This window comes from Pseudorca crassidens, chromosome 4 (assembly GCF_039906515.1).
Source record: "Pseudorca crassidens isolate mPseCra1 chromosome 4, mPseCra1.hap1, whole genome shotgun sequence".
Classification (NCBI taxonomy): domain Eukaryota; kingdom Metazoa; phylum Chordata; class Mammalia; order Artiodactyla; family Delphinidae; genus Pseudorca; species Pseudorca crassidens.
This window is the reverse complement of record NC_090299.1, coordinates 51,685,911-51,704,548: the sequence shown is the minus strand read 5'-3', so window position 1 is coordinate 51,704,548 and position 18,638 is coordinate 51,685,911. Positions and strand designations below refer to the sequence as shown.

General features: G+C 38.0%; 1 protein-coding gene across 4 annotated transcripts in view; it reads right to left on the bottom strand.

The window, feature by feature from the left end:
- Positions 1-18,638, bottom strand: part of ANAPC4 (anaphase promoting complex subunit 4) — a 41,461-nt gene that overhangs the window by 12,882 nt on the left and 9,941 nt on the right. For all 4 annotated transcript variants that reach the window (XM_067735667.1, XM_067735666.1, XM_067735665.1 and 1 more), the window contains exons 10-17: positions 17,636-17,722; positions 17,149-17,213; positions 16,347-16,389; positions 16,163-16,239; positions 14,606-14,706; positions 14,470-14,521; positions 7,831-7,886; positions 5,474-5,520 (exon numbers count right to left, since the gene is read on the bottom strand). In XM_067735667.1, the coding sequence (XP_067591768.1) occupies positions 5,474-5,520; positions 7,831-7,886; positions 14,470-14,521; positions 14,606-14,706; positions 16,163-16,239; positions 16,347-16,389; positions 17,149-17,213; positions 17,636-17,722 (528 nt within the window). The remainder of the gene's footprint in view (positions 1-5,473; positions 5,521-7,830; positions 7,887-14,469; positions 14,522-14,605; positions 14,707-16,162; positions 16,240-16,346; positions 16,390-17,148; positions 17,214-17,635; positions 17,723-18,638) is intronic.

The following is an 18,638-nucleotide window of genomic DNA, read 5'->3' as shown; positions in this document are numbered from 1 at the left end:
TATATTTTTTATCTTTCTAATTTTATTTTGCTTTTTATTCCTTGTTATTATATTGCTCCTTGTTTTATTTTTGTTTTTTTGGTCACGCCACGCGGCTTGCAGGATCTTGGTTCCCGGGCCAGAGGCTGGGCCCGAGCTCCTGCGGTGGGAGTTCCAAGTCCAAACTGCTAGACTAATAGAACCTCAGACCCCAGGGAATATTAGTCGGAGTGAGGTCTCCCAGAGGTCCTCATCTCAGCACCAAGAGCTGGCTCTATCCAACTGCCTTCAAACTCTAGTGCTGGAGGCTTCAGGCCAAACAAACATCCAGTAAGACACAAATATAGCCCCACCCATCAAAAAAAAAAATTAAAGAAACGACAAAAAAATATGTTACAGACAAACGAGCAAGGTAAACAACTACAAGACCAAATAAATGAAGATGAAATAGGCAACCTACCTGAAAAAGAATTCAGAGCAATGAGAGTAAAGATAATCCAAAATCTCAGAAACAGAATGGAAAAAATAAAACAAACATTCAACATGGATCCAGAAGAACTAAACAGCAAACAAACAGTGATGAACAACACAATAAATGAAATTAAAAGTACTCAAGAAGGAATTAATAGCAGAATAACTGAGGCAGAAAAATGGATACGTGAGCTGGAAGACAAAACGGTGGAAATAACTGCCAGGGAGCAGAATAAAGAAAAAAGAATGAAAAGAATTGAGGACAGTCTCAGAGCCCTCTGGGAAAACATTAAACACACCAACATTTGAATCATAGGGGTCCCAGAAGAAGAAGAGAAAAGAAAGGGTCTGAGAAAATATTTGAAAAGATCACAGTCGAAAACCTCCCTATGTGGGAAAGGAAATAGTCAATCAAGTCCAGGAAGTGCAGAGAGTCCCATACAGGATAAACCCAAAGAGAAACATGCCAAGACACATGTTAATCAAACTATCAAAAATTAAGTACAAAGAAAAAATATTAAAAGCAGCAAGGGAAAAACAACAAATAACATACAAGGGAATCCCCACAAGGTTAACAGCTGATTTTTCAGCAGAAACTCTGCAAGCCCTAAGGGAGTGGCAGGGCATATTTAAAGTGATGAAAAGGGAAAAACCTACAAACAAGATTACTCTACCCAGAAAGGATCTCATTCAGATTCAATGGAGAAATCAAAAGCTTTACAGACAAGCAAAAGCTAAGAGAATTCAGCACCACCAAACCAGCTTCACAGCAAATGCTAAAGGAACTTCTCTAAGCAAGAAACACAAGAGGAAAAAAACCCCACAAAAAAATCCTCAAATCAATTCAGAAAATGGTAATATGAACGTACATATCGATAATCACCTTGAATCTAAATGGATTAAATGCTCCAACCAAAAGACACAGACTGACTGAATGGATACAAGACTCTGATATATGCTGTCTAAAAGAGACCCACTTCAGACATAGGGACACATACAGACTGAAAGTGAGGGGATGGAAAACGGTATTCCATGCAAATGGAAATCACAAGAAAGGTGGAGCAGCAATACTCATATCAGATAAAATAGACTTTAAAATAAAGACTGTTACAAGAGATAAGGAATGACACTACATAATGATCAGGGATCAGTCCAAGAAGAAAACATAACAATTATAAATATTTCTGCATCCAACACAGGAGCACCTCAACACATAAGGTAAATGACAACAGCCATAAAAGCAGAAATCGACAGTAACACAATAATAGTTGGGGACTTTAACACCCCACTTACACCAATAGACAGATCATCCAGACAGAAAATAAATAAGGAAACACAAGCTTTAAATGAAACAACAGACCAGACAGACTTAACTGATATTTTTAGGACATTCCACCAGAAAGCAGAAGAATACACTTTCTTCGCAAGTGCACACAGAACGTTCTCCAGAATAGATCACATTTTGGGTCACAAATCAAACCTTGGAAAAGTTAAGAAAACTGAAATCGTATCAAGCATCTTTTCCAACCACAACGCTATGAGATTAGAAATCAACTACAGTAAAAAAACAGTAAAAAATACACAAATACTTGGAGGCTAAACAGTGTGCTGCTAAATAACCAAGAGATCACTGAAGAAACCAAAGAAGAAATGAAAAAATACCTAGAAACAAATAACAACGAAAACATGATGAGCCAGAAACTAGGGGACGCAGCAAGAGCACTTCTAAGAGGGAAGTTCATAGCTATTCAAGCTCACCTCAAGAAACAAGAAAAATCTCAAATAAACAATCTAACCTTACACCTAAAGCAACTAGAAAAAGAACAAAGAAAACCCAAAATTAGTAGAAGGAAAGAAATCATAAATCACAGCAGATATAAATGAAATAGAAACAAAGAAAACAATAGCAAAGATCAATAAAACTAAAAGAATACTCTTTGAGAAGATAAACAAAATTGATAAACCGTTAGCCAGACTCATCAAGAAAAAATGGAGAAGACGCAAATCAATAAAATTAGAAATGAAAATGGAGAGATTACAACTGACACGGCAGAAATACGAAAGATCGTAAGAGACTACTACAAGCAATGATATGCCAATAAAACAAACAACCTGAAAGAAATGGACGAATTCTTGGAAAAGTACAACCTTCCAAGATTGAACCAGGGAGAATTAGAAAATATAAACAGACCAATCACAGGTAATGAAATTGAAACTGTAATTGAAAATCTTCCAACCAACAAAAGTCCAGGACCAGATGGCTTCACAGGTGAATTCTATCAAACATTTAGAGGAGAGTTAACACCTATACTTCTCAAACTCTTCCAAAAAATTGCGGAGGGAGGAACACTCCCAAACTCGTTCTATGAGGCCACCATCACCCTGATACCAAAACCAGAAAAGGATATCATAAAAAAATAAAATTATAGACCAATATCGCTGATGAATATAGATGCAAAAATCCTGAACAAAATATTAGCAAACAGAATCCAACAACACATTAAAAGGATCATACACCATGATCAAGTGGGATTTATCCCAGGGATGCAAGGATTCTTCAATATACACAAATCAATCAATGTGATACACCACATTAACAAGTTAAGGAATAAAAATCATATGATCATCTCAATAGATGCAGAAAAAGCTTCTGACAAAATTCCACACCCATTTATGATAAAAACTCTCCAGAAAATGGGAACAGAGGGAACCTACCTCAACATAATAAAGGCCATATATGACAACCCACAGCAAGCATCATACTCAATGATGAAAAACTGAAAGCATTTCCACTAGGATCAGGAACAAGACAAGGATGTCCACTCTTGCCGCTCTTATTCAACATTGTTTTGGAAGTTCTAGCCACAATAATCAGAGAAGAAAAAGAAATAAGAGGAATACAAATTGGAAAAGAAGTAAAACTGTCATTATTTGCTGATGACATGATACTATACATAGAAAATCCTAAAGATGCCACCAGAAAACTACTAGAACTCATCAATGAGTTTGGTAAGGTTGCAGGATACAAAATTAATGCACAGAAATCTCTGGCATTCCTATATATTAACAATGAAAAATGAGAAAGAGAAATGAAGGAAACAATCCCATTTACCATCACAACAAAAAGAATAAAATACCTGGGAATAAACCTACCTAAGAAGGCAAAAGACCTGTACTCAGAAAACTATAAAACACTGTTGAAAGTAATCAAAGATAACATAAACAGATGGAGAGATATACCATGCTCCTGGATTGGAAGAATCAATAGTGTGAAAATGACTATACTACCCAAAGCAATCTACATGTTCAGTGCAGTCCCTATCAAATTACCAATGGCATTTTTCACAGAACTAGAACAAGAAATTTTACAATTTGTATGGAAACAAAAAAGACCCCGAATAGCCAAAGCAATCTTGAGAAAGAAAAATGGAGCTGGAGGAATCAGGCTCCCAGACATCAGACTATACTACAAAGCTACAGTAATCAAGACAGTATGGTACTGGCACAAAAACAGAAATACAGATCAATGGAACAAGGCAGAAAGCCCAGAGATAAACCCACATACATATGGTCACCTTATCTTTGAAAAAGGAGGCAAGAATATACAATGGAGAAAAGACAGCCTCTTCAATAAGTGGTGCTGGGAAAAATGGACAGCTACATGTAAAAGAATGAAATTAGAACACACCCTAACACCATACACAAAAATAAACTCAAAATGGATTAAAGACCTAAATGTAAGGCCAGACACTATTAAACTCTTAGAGGAAAACATAGGCAGAACACTCTATGACATAAATCACAGCAAGATCCTTTTTGACCCACCTCCTAGAGTAAGGGGAATAAAAACAAAAATAAACAAATGGGACCTAATAAAACTTCAAAGCTTTTGCACAGCAAGGGAAACCATAAACAAGATTAAAAGACAACCCTCAAAATGGGAGAAAATATTTGCAAATGAAGCAACTGACAAAGGACTGATCTCCAAAATATACAAGTAGCTCATGCAGCTCAATATCAAAGTAACAAACAACCCAATCCAAAAATGGGCAGAAGACCTAAACAGACACTTCTCCTAAGAAGATACACAGATTGCCAACAAACACATGAAAGAATGCTCAACATCACTAATCATTAGAGAAATGCAAATCAAAACTACAATGAGGTATCACCTCACACCAGTCAGAATGGCCATGATCAAAAACTCTACAAACAATAAATGCCGGAGAGGGTGTAGAGAAAAGGGAACCCTCCTACACTGTTGGTGGGAATGTAAATTGATACAGCCACTATGGAGAACTGTATGGAGGTTCCTTAAAAAACTAAACACAGAACTACCGTATGACCCAGCAATCCCACTACTGGGCATATACCCTGAGAAAACCATAATTCAAAAAGAGTCATGTACCACAATGTTCACTGCAGCTCTATTTACAATAGCCAGGACATGGAAGCAACCTAAGTGTCCATCGATAGATGAATGGATAAAGAAGATGTAGCACATATATACAATGGAATATTACTCAGTCAAAAAGAAATAAAATTGAACTATTTGTAGTGAGGTGGATGGACCTAGAATCTGTCATACAGAGTGAAGTAAGTCAGAAGGAGAAAAACAAATATCGTATGCTAACGCATATATATGGAATTTTAAAAAGCAGTACTGATGAACCCAGTGGCAGGACAGGAATAAAGACGCAGACATAGAGAACAGACTTCAGGGCATGGGGGAAAGGGGAAGCTGGGATGCAGTGAGAGGGTAGCATTGGCGCATATACACTACCAAATGTAAAATGGACAGCTAGTGGGAAGCTGCTTCATAGCACAGGGAGATCAGCTCAGTGCTTTGTGATGACCTAGAAGAATGGGATAGGGAGGGTGGGAGGGAGGCTCAAGAGGGAGGGGATATGGCGATATACGTATACATATAGCTGATTCACTTTGTTGTACAGCAGAAACTAACACAACAATTGTAAAGCATTTATACTCCAATAAAGATGTGAAAAAAAATACTACTATATACCTTATTCAGCTCAGGAAGTACGTGGTCTTCCGTCATTCTCAACATTGCTGGAAATATAAATTTTAAAACTATCTTTAAAGGGAAACTACAAACATAATTTTAATTATAGATGCATTTCAAAAAATAAATGTATTTCACTGGACTACATTTTCCATTTTCAACAGCTTCTTGTCACCAAGGAAAACTTATTTTTCTTCGAAGAACTAAAAGAATTTAAATTTGATTTATATTTTCAGGTTCAAAATGGTTGGGTATAGCCATCCTAAACTATTATTTTTCATTTTCTCCTTCAATTCAACCCACTGCCACTCCAGACAAAGAAACCTAACTGCTGCCTTGAGCTAAGACTACATGTGTAGGGATTCCTCCTAACTCGGTGATGTTTCTTCTCTTAAAATGTGCAAGCAGTTCTTTCCTCCAAAAGTCTCAGAATACCAAAAAGATGTATTTCTTTCCCTTGGGCTTTTTTGCTACATGAAGATATTTGCACTAAGACTTATGTGTGTAAACACACACTTACATGTGTGTATATATATATTTATATACTTTCTTTAATATTGTGGTTGGTTCTTTTTGTCCTTTCATAGGGGTGTCTTTATCAATACCGTGTTTTCTATACATTACATCCACCTAAGTCAAGAAGTATGCTGTATGTGCTTTTGCATAGTTTTGAATATGTTTATGTTTGGCTGAGAAAGAGCATGTTGGACATTATTCTGCAAATATGGATTATTTTAAGAAACTGTTTTTAATTAATTCAAACTTCTAAATTATCTGAAAAACCAGCCATAATCTAGGTTCCACTAATTCATTTATCCATCCAAAAATTAATTATTGAGTGTAATATAGGTACTAGGGATACAGCAGTATAAAAGAAGTCCCTGCCTTCAGGGAGACTGCATTTTACACAAGAGCAAACCAAGGTTAGAGCGCTAACTAGTGGCAGCACCCAGTTACAGTTAGGTCTCCAGTTCTCCAATCCAGTGTGCTTTGCTCTAATGATAAGGACTGAGCAGTAATTCATTTATCTTCTAATGCAGCTTCTTATTACAGTTAGGACAGGCAATAAGAATATAAACTGCCTAATTACTCCAATAATTATCAGTAAAACCAAGCTACTACTTCTGTAAAAGAAAGTCACTTCTAAGGTTTCGTTTAATTTTAACATTGTAATTTATTCTAATTAACTCTGATATTAAACAGGCTGGCCTGATAAACACTCTGGCTCCCCATTCTGGCTAGTGTTGGTATGGTTTTGAGAAAAATATAAGAATTTTAAATGTCAACATCTACAGATCACTTTCATTTTTTTATTGAAACCAATTGTACTAGGCTAACAAATATGAAAAGTCTGTTTTAAAAATATGAGAATTAAAGATCTGGGCATTTGTTTCAAGGATATTAGCACATTATAGGTAATTTACTTTCTATTTTACTCTTTAGAATTTTAACAAATATGGGATAAATTCCATTTACGACTAAATTTTGCATATGTTGGAGGGAAATGTATGCTAAATTATTTCAAAGATATTAATAGAGGTCACAAAAATAGCAGTACAAATGGACCTAAATAAAATATGCATATCCTGTAGAGTGAGCATTAAAACATTTAATATCAAGTCAGTAACTATTTGTTAATTACCTACAAATGCAAAGATACTGTGGAGACATAAAGAAAGGCCACAAGTGGTCTGCATTCTATTTAGCTAGGGCATCACTGTCCAATAGAAGAGATAACGGAAATGTTCTAGCTCTGTGCTGTTCAACATGGTAGCCATTAACCACATGTGGCTCCTGAGCACTTAAAATGTGGCTAGCATGACTAAGGGACTGCGTTTATAATTCTACATAACTTCAGCTAATTGAAACAGCCATACATGACTAGTGGCTACCATAATGAAGGGCACAGCTCTAGAGACAGAAGACCAAAGTATGAAACAGGAGCTAAGCTATTCAAGGGCAGAGGTTTTGTCTTATTTTTTCTCCCCCTTTTCCCCCAAATCTAACACCTAACAATACCTAATACAAAGCAGAGATTTAAAGAATGTTATTTTAACCTAAGGAGACATTACAAGGTAAATAAGGGTCAATTCTCAGTGAGTGACAGAGACAATCAATGTTAGAAGGTCTGTCTGCGGGGGTGGAGATGGGTGGGTGTATAGAAGAAATAAGACTGGCTATGTGTTGAAAACTGCTGAAACTGAGTGACGAGTAGAAGGCAGATCACTTATACTATTCTCTCTACTTCAATAGGTATTTAAAATTTACTACAGTAATTGAAATATGCTAAACTGATACTCCCACAATTTTTTTAAAAAGTGTTAAAAATACAAGAATGCTTCATTCAATTCACTTACCCACATACAGCCACCGAAAAAATGCTTTGAAGTTTTTCATACTGCTATCTATAACTCTAGAAGATAAAAATAAATCAGAAATGAAATTATTATATGGGGTTCATGTATCATTGTTCAATTACTGTAGAATATAATAATCCTTTTTGTTCTACTATATCCTATCTGGATGACATTTAAGCCTTTACAACAGATTTAACAAATAAAACACATACCCAAAAATAAAATTTCAAAAACGCAAATCCTGATTCTCTTAAAAAAAAATGCAACTAACTCAGATTCTAACTGATTATAACAGCCTTGCCACAAACTGTGTAACAGTCTTTCCTTTCCGGGCACCCAGTAAAGTACGAAATCCTTTTCTAACTTTGGAAATAAAAGAAATCAGAAAAAAAGTTTCCAGCACCATTCTCAGTTTAAAAAAAAATACTCACTGATCAGTAAGAAGAAAAAAACATCAAACACAAAAGAAAATCATTATTATAAACTTGTAATATGTCACTACCACTAGCTCTGATATCAACAGACATTACTTTTGGAAGTTGATTTTTTATCCTTACAGTAATGAATCTCAAAATTTGAATTTCCTTGGGCTTTACACAAATGTACCCCCAAGATTAAGGGTTATAAGTGGAAGTCATCTTCCCTTTGATGAAACTGTCTCTGAATATAAAGATGGATATCATTTTTTCAAAAACCTCTTTAAGCTCACATCTGTAAGATAATTACTCTAAGCAAACAATATGTGCGCTTTTCACCCCTAAATCTCAAAGTCCCTTCCAAGCATTAAATGTCATAAATACTACCGGACAAGTAGGTCAGCATCATTAACCTTTCTGTACACAGTAAAACACCTGACATAAAAGACTGTAACATCTCTTGCGTTACCAAGCACTATGATCAAAATTGTCTTGCAGCAAAAATGAAAAACAGAAAAGATGTTCCTTTCTGTCTTTCCCAGTCAATACTCTCACCCCAACCCCCAGGCAACCACTGATCTATTATAGGCTAACGTCAAAGTTCTCACTGCCTCAGTTTCTCCATTATAACCTAAAATAATGCTATATTCTACTTAGCTCAAAGGAGGAAGAAGTTAAATCAAAAACTACCTTCCACTGATAGGTGAAAGGTGATCACAGAAAGTTTAATATTTTATGTTTACTCTCTGCAAATACGAAGAACCAAAAAATTATTCAACGTTCAGGAAAAGGAATATCATTTCTCCTCCTGCTTTGTTCTTTGAGTACACACATCTGTAATAAGCTCTACCTTCTAAAAGCCCATTAGGGGCTTCCCTGGTGGCGCAGCAGTTAAGAATCCGCCTGCCAATGTAGGGGACATGGGTTTGAGCCCTGGTCCGGGAAGATCCCACATGCCACAGAGCAACTAAGCCCGTGTGCCACAACTACTGAGCCTGCGCTCTAGAGCCTGCGAGCCACAACTACTGAAGCCCGTGCGCCTAGAGCCTGTGCTCTGCAACAAGAGAAGCCACTGCAATGAGAAGCCTGCGCACCGCAATGAAGAGTAGCCCCGCTCGCTGCAACTAGAGAAAGCCCGTGCACAGCAACGAAGACCCAATGCAGCCAAAAATAAATAAATAAATTCATTAAAAAAAATAAAAGCCCATTAAAATGATGGTGGATTGGTGGGGAGAGGTGGATGTGTTATAAACTCACACACAAAAACAGGACACTAGAAAAAAATTTTTTTTGAGTTTCAGAAATGTCAAAAGCCAACAGAAGACTAGTGATTTGGTGAAGGTCACCAGAGGCGGCCACGTGCCAGGCATTGTGGAAAGAGAGCAGCAAGGAGTCATCCACCCGGCAGACGCCAAGGATACTCAGTCCTTAGAAACATCAAGTTCAACAGAACACATTAGGATGACATCTGGGGCTGGACAAAGGAGGACAAACTGAAACACAGAGTGGCCAATACACTCTTTCCCCCAAAATATGAATGCCTAGGCATTTACTTCCTTCCAGACAAAAACAGAGTTCTTCAAAGAAGCTGAATAAACTGGGAAGAGCCAAGGCGGTTCTGGGTCGGCACTGGCTGCCCACAGCACAGGTCCGCATGCTCTGGCACTCATGCTGGCTTTGGGCCGCCCTGCACCCAGCAATTCCAGGCAACTTTAAACTGCCTCACGAATAAATATGAGTAAACAATCGGGCATCAGGTTTTTGAAGAAAGCTTGCAACAAGAGACCAAAATAAACAGCAAAGTGACACACAAAGAGGAGATAATTCAGGGAGCAGCAGAGATTTTTAAAAACTCTAATTAACGTCCTCAGAGAGCTGTGGGAAGATGTCACATCCACAAAGCAAGAGCACAGCTTTGAAAAATGATTAAACAAATAAGAAAACACTTAGAAATTAAAAGACGGGACTGCCATAATAAGACATTTAATAGCATGGTTCAGGTCAAAGATCTCGTCCTCCACTCCACCTGGGCTATTTATTCTAAAGTTCACACCCTAGACCTTCATTACCAACGTGAACCTTTTGTAAAAATTTATTTATTTATTATTTTTGGCTGCGTTGGGTCTTCGTTGCTGCACATGGGCTTTCTCTAGTTGCAGCAAGCGGCAGCTACTCTTTGTTGCGGTGCATGGGCTTCTCATTGTGGTGGCTTCTTTTGCTGTGGAGCACAGGCTCTAAGCACGCGGGCTTCAGTAGCTGTGGCACGCAGGCTCAGTAGTTGCAGCTTGTGGGCTCTCTAGAGCGCAGGCTCAGCAGTTGTGGAGCACGAGCCTAGTTGCTCTGTGGCATGTGGGATCTTCCCTGACCAGGGCTCAAACCCATGTCCCCTGCATTGGCAGGCAGATTCTTAACCACTGCGTCACCAAGGAAGTCCACCAACGTGAACATTTTAAATCTCAATTTAAAGCACCCTGCTCACCAACAACCAGCAACTATCTCTCCAGTGACTTTTCTCCAGTAGCCCAACATTCATCCCACCAAGACTACCACCTACTAGTTCTACCACCTTTCACTGTCTCACACCCCCTCTGTGTCCTCACTTCCCTCCTAAATCAGTACAGATTTGAGGTTTATCATTTTAATCATGCCCTTGCTTCAATTTCTTGCCTCCCCTTTGCTTCCTTTTACTCACCAAGCCTAGTAAATCAAACTGCTCACCTATTCTGTGCTCCCACTCGAGCAGCTGACCCTGGCTGGAGAAAACCACACAGCCATGTTGGCTGGTCTCATTTTAACGCTCCTGGGAACGCTAACCAAGCAGCCCTTAGCACTACTGACAATCCTCCTGCTTCATCAGCCCATTCACGCTCCTACTGTACTAGACAAATGGCTCACACCTCTTCCTTTATTCTCAAAGCTCAAAGCTCAAAGCTCAATACCACTTCCCCATCCTTACCTTCAGCTGATGACAGAACATTTCATATTTCCACTAAGATAATAAAAACAATTAGAAGTGAACATCCCCAAGCCCTCATCTGCTCATATACCAGCATCTGTGACCCCTGTCTTGGCCTTCTCTCCTATCCCTGACCCACTAAATCCCATCCCCTTTTGAATCCTCTTGTTCTAGCAATCTTCCCTCTCTTTGCCATCTCAACTGTTCCCCTTCAGAAGAACATTTCCATCATAAATAAATATGCTCTAATTTCTCCCATTGTAAAAAGAAAGAAAAACCCAACGACTATTTTTAAATGCTGACCATTCCCTTTACAGCAAAACTCAAGAGACTACATTTGTTGTTTTCTCTGCATCTGCTCTCATTGTGCATCATACCTGCTCCCATGACGCCACAGAAGTGGCTCTCATCGAGGTCACCCATCATCTATTCTGATAATATTCTGATCTATTCCACTTCTGGTCCTCACCTTACTTGACTCAGCAGCATTAGACAACCAATCCCTCATTACTTCTTGCAATGCGTCCTTCACTCAGCCTGCAGGACACCCACTCCTTGGTCTTTCTGCCTCTCCAGTTTCTTTCGCTAGCTCCACATCAACCCCATTTCTAACACTGGAAAGCCCATCACCCAGTCTTCAGATCTCTCCTCTAAGCGCACTGACTATCTCATCCAGGTTCTTGGCTTAAAATAATACCAATGTGCTGATGGCTCCCAAATTTACATTTCCAGCCTGGATCCCTCACTTGAACATAATCTCATACAATCAACAACATGCTGGACAGCTCCACCAGGGTATCTAACAGACATTTCAATTTAATATGCCTAATACATTGACCATGTGATTAAAATTAACATCAGTAAGAAGAGGTAGACGGACACTGGTTGCCTCTGGATCTGACACCTTGAGAAGGACACTCCACCGATTATGTAATATTCTGGCCAGGGATGTATAACCTGAATCAAACCATGAAAAAATCAGATAAACCCAAACTGAGGAACATAAAATACATATATATTTCCTATATTCTCCCCCAAGTCTTCCCCATTTCAGTAAATGTTAGTCATACTCTACCAGGTGCTCAGGACCTAAACTCGTAATTATCCATGACTCCTTTATTTTTTTATTTTTTATTTTTTTAATGGTACACGGGCCTCTCACTGTTGTGGCCTCTCCCGCTGCAGAGCACAGGCTCCGGATGCACAGGCTCAGCGGCCATGGCTCACGGGCCCAGCCGCTCCACGGCATGTGGGATCTTCCCGGACCGGGGCACGAATCCGTGTCCCCTGGCTCGGCAGGCGGACTCTCAACCACTGCGCCACCAGGGAAGCCCATGACTCCTTTATTTTTACCATCCACACAACCATTCAGCAATCTTGTTATTTCTACTTTCAAAATATATCCAGGTTCTGACCTATTCTGATTCTGACCACCATTTGTCTCATCGCTTCTGTCCCTGCCCTCATATAATCTATTCTCAATACCAAGTAAATAACAAGAGGGATCTCTTTAAACCTAAGTCATATCCTGTCGCTCCACTGCTAATAACTCCCTAAGAGCTTATTATACCCAGAGTAAAAGCCACAGTCCTTACAACTGCCTACAGGCTCTACACAACCTGTCCCATCCTCTGTGACCTCTTTCAACTCATCCCCTACAACTCACATTGTTGTTCAAGTCACTTTAACTGTAGTGGCTCCTTGAGGTCCCTCATATATGCCAGGCATGCTCCAAACTCAAGGCCTTCATATACTTGCTGTCTCCTTTGCCCCCAAAGTAACAGGGCTCACTCCCTCCTCTCTCCAACATCACCTTCTCAGTGAGGTCTTCCCTGACCAAAAAATTGCACCCCTACCCCCAGCATGCCCTAGGTCCTCCTTCCCTCATTAGCTTTTCCCACCACTACTTATCACTATCTGACTTGCTGTATGTTTTAATTATTCATTTCTTTATTGTCTGTCTCATCATGTAAGAATATAATATCTATGAAGGCAAGATTTTTTTTTATCAGTTTTGTTTACTACTATACCCTCAGCATCTAGAATAGTGTTTAAAACATAGTTAAATGCTCAATAATTGTCTATGATGAATGATAGCATTGGATAATTAACTCAAGAAAATTTCACAGGAAATAGAAAAGACAAAGATATTTTAAAAAATGAGAGTAAAAATAAAAGACATAGAGGATCAATCCATGAAGTCTAATATCTGACTAACTAGATTTCTAGAACAAAAATCTAGTTTAAAAAAAGGAGAGGGAGAAATTATCAAAATAATAATACAATATAGAATTCAGGTTAAAATGGCATTTTCTTATTATGAGTACAACAAATGAGAAGACCCACATTTAAAACTCTATTGTGAAATTTCAACATATCAAGGATGAATAAAGCTTTTTGAGAGGAGAAAAAAAATAGCACACAAAGGAATGAGAATCAGAAGCACCAGACCGTCCACTGGCAACAAAAAGGCCAAAATACAATGGAGCAAAGCTTTGAAAGTTCTATGAGAAAATGAATCCCCCTTCATAATCTATACCCAGTCAAAACCATCAATTAAGTGTGGCAGAAGGAGAAAAGACCCAAAAGGACACACAAAGCTAACCCTCACACATCCGTTTTCTAAGTTACTGGAAGATATTTTCCACAAAGTGATTAAATGAACCAAGAAACAGAGGAGATCCTGGAAGTAAGGATCTAACCCATGAAAGCAATGAAGAAAACGCCAGGGCGGTGGCTGCACGAGATGGAGCCCGCACGCAGGCTGGTGCAGGCAGGGGGAGGCTAATGGAGGAGGCAGCAGGGACAGAGGCAGTTCCAGGGGTGTGACACTGCCCCTGAGACGGCGGAGAGCCTGAGGATGTGAGCAAGGCAGAACTGTGCAAGGAGAAAGCAAGCAGAGTCTAGGAAAGGCAGACATACAGAGAAGAATAATTTTTCAAAACTGGTAAGTAAAAGAAAGACAGTACAGTCATACAATTTAGAAATATGGAAGTAACCTACAGACCTAAAACCAGAAATAGTTAAAAGGATTCCCTCTGGAAAGAGGACCTGGGGTGAGGATGGGCAGGACAGGAAAATACCACTTTAATGTATGAAACTGCTGTGCTATTGGATTGTTTTAATCATGTAAAGGTATAATTTTGATAAAAACTTAAAAACTCATTTTTAGAAAATCACAACAATTTGCTAGGTTCTTATTTATAAGTAAAAAGTAAAACATTCTCAAGTTAATGATTCCAATATTCAAGTATCCCCAATACTTACTGAAGAAGTTCATTTGCCTTGAGTATGAAAGAACCCACTGCAGTAATAGCATCTAAAAGGAAGTAAATAAATAAATATCATTTGTCAAATAAGTAGGGAGGATTTAATGCATTCTATTGAGGAATTATATTACCACCTTCAATTCCTGAAGCATCTAGTCCAAGAGGTTCATATTTTTGCTTCCATGAAGCCATTCCTTTCAGTTCACTCAAATGGTATAATAAAGACTCTGAGCCACTATCAAAAACAGAGCAGAAACACCATCGTCAAGGTGGCAGGCAGCTACTATCTTGCTTGAATATTTCTAAGTTTTCAGAAATAAAAACTGAAAGTAACTTTTTCTTTCTATGAGAAATAATTATTTCTCAAAATTATTTTGAAAAGCTGTAGAAGAACATTTGGTTGTCATGACTAGTGAGATGAATATACGACCACAAGATTAAACTTTGTAAGATCAAATTATGCTCCACAGTTAGTCCTGGCACTTTTAAGATAGTCATATTGTTCACCCAACAGCTATGTATTTAACATTCAACAAATATTTATTAAGCTCCAACTTTAGGTCTGGCACTATGCTAAATACTGGGGACTTAATGGTGAACAAAACGAAAGGGTCCTCCTGACACTGCCAGTCTAATGGGGGAGACGGTCATAACCATACAATCAGACAGTATATCATTCCAACTACCATAAATGCCTTAAAGGAAACACACCAGGTGCAGGTCTAACAGAAGAACCTGATCTAATCTGGGAATTAGAGAAGGCTTCTCTGAACAAGTGAGATTTGAGCTGAGAGCTAGAGAATGCAAGTGAAGAACAGGGTGGGAGTGTTCCAGAAAGCAAAAGGGCTGTACAAAGGCCCCGGGTAGGAGAAAAACTGTCAAGTTTGAGAAGGCCACCAGTGTAGGTGAAGCAGATAGGCAGCCATCCAAAGGTATTAGTCCTAAGAAATGGGAAGACACTGGAAGTTTTTAAATAAGAGTAACATGATCAGATCCACTGTGGAGAATATATTTGAGGGGCATAGTGTGGACTGGAAGAGACCAGGCCAGAGGGTCCTAAAGTGATCAAAACGGGAGGTGATATGGTAAGGCCCAGGGTCTCAGCATAAAGAAATTTATCAAAATTTAAGTCAAACACTGAACATCTACCTGCAAACTGCTTCACTGAGGTAGCTGTAGCTAGAAACAGCATGAGACTTGAAGATCTGGGACAGTCTTGGCTCTGACACTTAATAACTTTGGGTCAGCAATATATAACCATTCTGAACTTCAGTTTCTTCTAAATGAGGATAATCATAACCAACACCTTGCCAAGGAGTTAAATGCAAAAATATATACATGCTTTTACATAACATATAAAATGATATACAAACTTACTTAATTTCACCACTCAAAAAAGGGTATATGCCCTATTCAAGACATACCTCATGGCTGTCTGGGTGAGATAAAAGCCCAGACAGGGCCTCGGGTGGTGAAAAGATGTTGGAAAGTTATTTCATAAAGCAGAACTACCATTATTGACTCTTTAAATCTTGGGCACACCAAGAGTCCCCTCAAATGCTAATGCAACAATTTTAGCCAGAAGAGGCTCAAACAGAGAATGCCAGATGATGAAAAGAAGGTTGCAGAAAGAAGACCAATGCCAAGTACGTGTAGATGCAATACCAAAAGAGTCTACATCACCTTCATACCTCTGTAAGTGACTTATAACCAATTTTTGTATACTGGAATATGATGACTCTATAGATTGGCCAAGCTTTTTTAAGCCCTAATTAAGAGAAAAAAAAGTATTCAGCATACAAGTAAGATACTATATGCCATTCTAAAAAAAATTAAGAATGTGTTCATAGCCATTAAAATAAAAGATAACCGCACCTTTACTGTTAACTGGTTCATTAAGAGGGTCTGAAGTTCAGCACTACAATGAAAAAGAAAGTATTTTTAGTCTCCTCTATTCAAAATCTGAATGCATCACTTAAAACGTTTAAATTTCAAAGAACAAACAAGATTTTTAAACAAAATTAATAAAAAGAAATAGCCCAACAAAAATTAAGACTTTGTTGTACTCACAAAGAAATGGGCAAAACAGGAAACAATAAAGTCTAGGAACAGACTGAAGTAGATATAAGAATGTACTATATGCTAAAATGGTATTTCACACCAGTAAGAAGAAGGTGTAATACTCAATGAATTATACTGGGCAATTACCTGAACACTGAAAAAAAAAAGAAGTTAGTCTTCCACAGCATATGACCAAATAAATCACATCTGGAACATGTAAATGGAATAAAAACATAAACCGCAAAAAAATCTCTGGAGGAAAATACAGATCTTTGAACACTTAATATGGGAAAGATCTTTTTAAGAATATTGTGAAGGCAAATACAATAAAGGAAAAGACTGATTTGGCTATAAAGAATTTTAAAATTTGTATACATTTAAAAAGTACATATATAATATATTTACATATATTATACATACACTCAGAACAATCACATTTATGTAAAAAATAAATACGTGAATAAAAATGCCTAGAAAAATATATACTACTTTTTTGGTCTTTGCGCACCAGAATTTTCTTTCTTTTTTTTTTTTTACAATGAATGTGAATTGCTTTTGAAATAAATTACTTTAAAAAGAGAAGGAAAAGCAAGAGTACCTAATATGAGCTCATTACCTTGCTTTCCCCCACAACAGCAAGTCCATGAATTCATCTTGCACTGATGTGGTTGTATTCTTTTCCTAGAGAAAGATCAATAAAATCGTAATAGGTATTTTTTAAATTATAAGCATATTTATTCAAAATTACAGGAACATGTCTCCCTTTCTTATTACCCTTAGCCTTCTCTCAAATTCATATTTAAATTGATTATCTGAATAGCAGTTACAGGAAAACAACCAGAAAGCTCTTCCAACTCCTGTCCTTAATCCCCAAGCCCTACCAGCTCCACTTCACAATCCTGTCCCCACCTAAGTTGTACCAAGGGGAAGAGCTGGTGTATCACTCTCTGAGATAATAGTATGAGGTTAGACCAAACCGTTTGAAAGAAATCATGATCTGAGCCTTTTACAAAACAGACTGATTTTTCTCATGTCCTTCATGAAGTAAACAAGGATAACGTGCATTCTTTAACACCTTCCATGGGAAACTCCAGGCGTATTACCTGCACAAACTTGGTGAGACGAGAATCCATCTGCATCAATATTTCTTCCCATGCTTCACACATACATGTCAGTGACAAATTTATATACTATTAACAAGAAGACAAAAATATTAAAGTAGCAAAAAATATTTAAGTCTACATGCTAACTAAATAATACATGTTTCTTACTGTCAACTGTCTCAAAGAAATCCAAAATTTACTATAAATCACTTTTAACTCAGTTAAGCCTGAGAAAGAAAAGACTATAGCTAACACTTGATAATCATTTAACTATCAAACTTTCTCAAATTCAGTTTTTATCTGGTAAAACAGATATTTTCCAGCTTTCTACATATAAGATGCATTTTATATACAGTAACTGTCAAAATGCTGACTGGTCAACTATTCAATTTTCAAACAGTATCCTTTTAAAAAGACACTGATCTCCAGAAATCTTTGACATGAAGTACATGTAGCTCCTCTATGCAGATGCAGACTCAATTTCTCCAGTCCTTCAGTCGGGCTGGCCTTGGGGCTTAGTGTGACGAAAGCAGAAGTCTAAGGCCCCAGAAGGTTTTGCATGCTTCCACTTGCACTCTTGACACCCCTGCCGTGGCCACCACTTCATGAACAAGCCTGGTCCAGCCGGCTGGGAGGTGAGGAATGTGCAGTCCAGACAAAGCCATCACAGCTATGGGACACTTGGACCAGCCAGCTGACCACCAATGTACGACCAAGCCCAGCCCCGAATAGCTGAACCTGGCCCAGAACAACAGAACCTTCTAGCTGAGCCCAGCCCAAATCGTCGACTAAAACACCAATCACAAGCTATTTGGGGTGCATTTATCATGTACAAAAGCTAACTGATATGATGTTTTCCATACTACTTTATTTGTAAAAACACTTAAAATTCCAAAATATTGTTTCATTTATGAGAATGTTTAAAAAGGTTTAAACTACTTTTTTTCTTTTCCTTTGGAGAAATAGAGATGGGTAAGAGTAGATTTTCAATTAAATTTCTCTT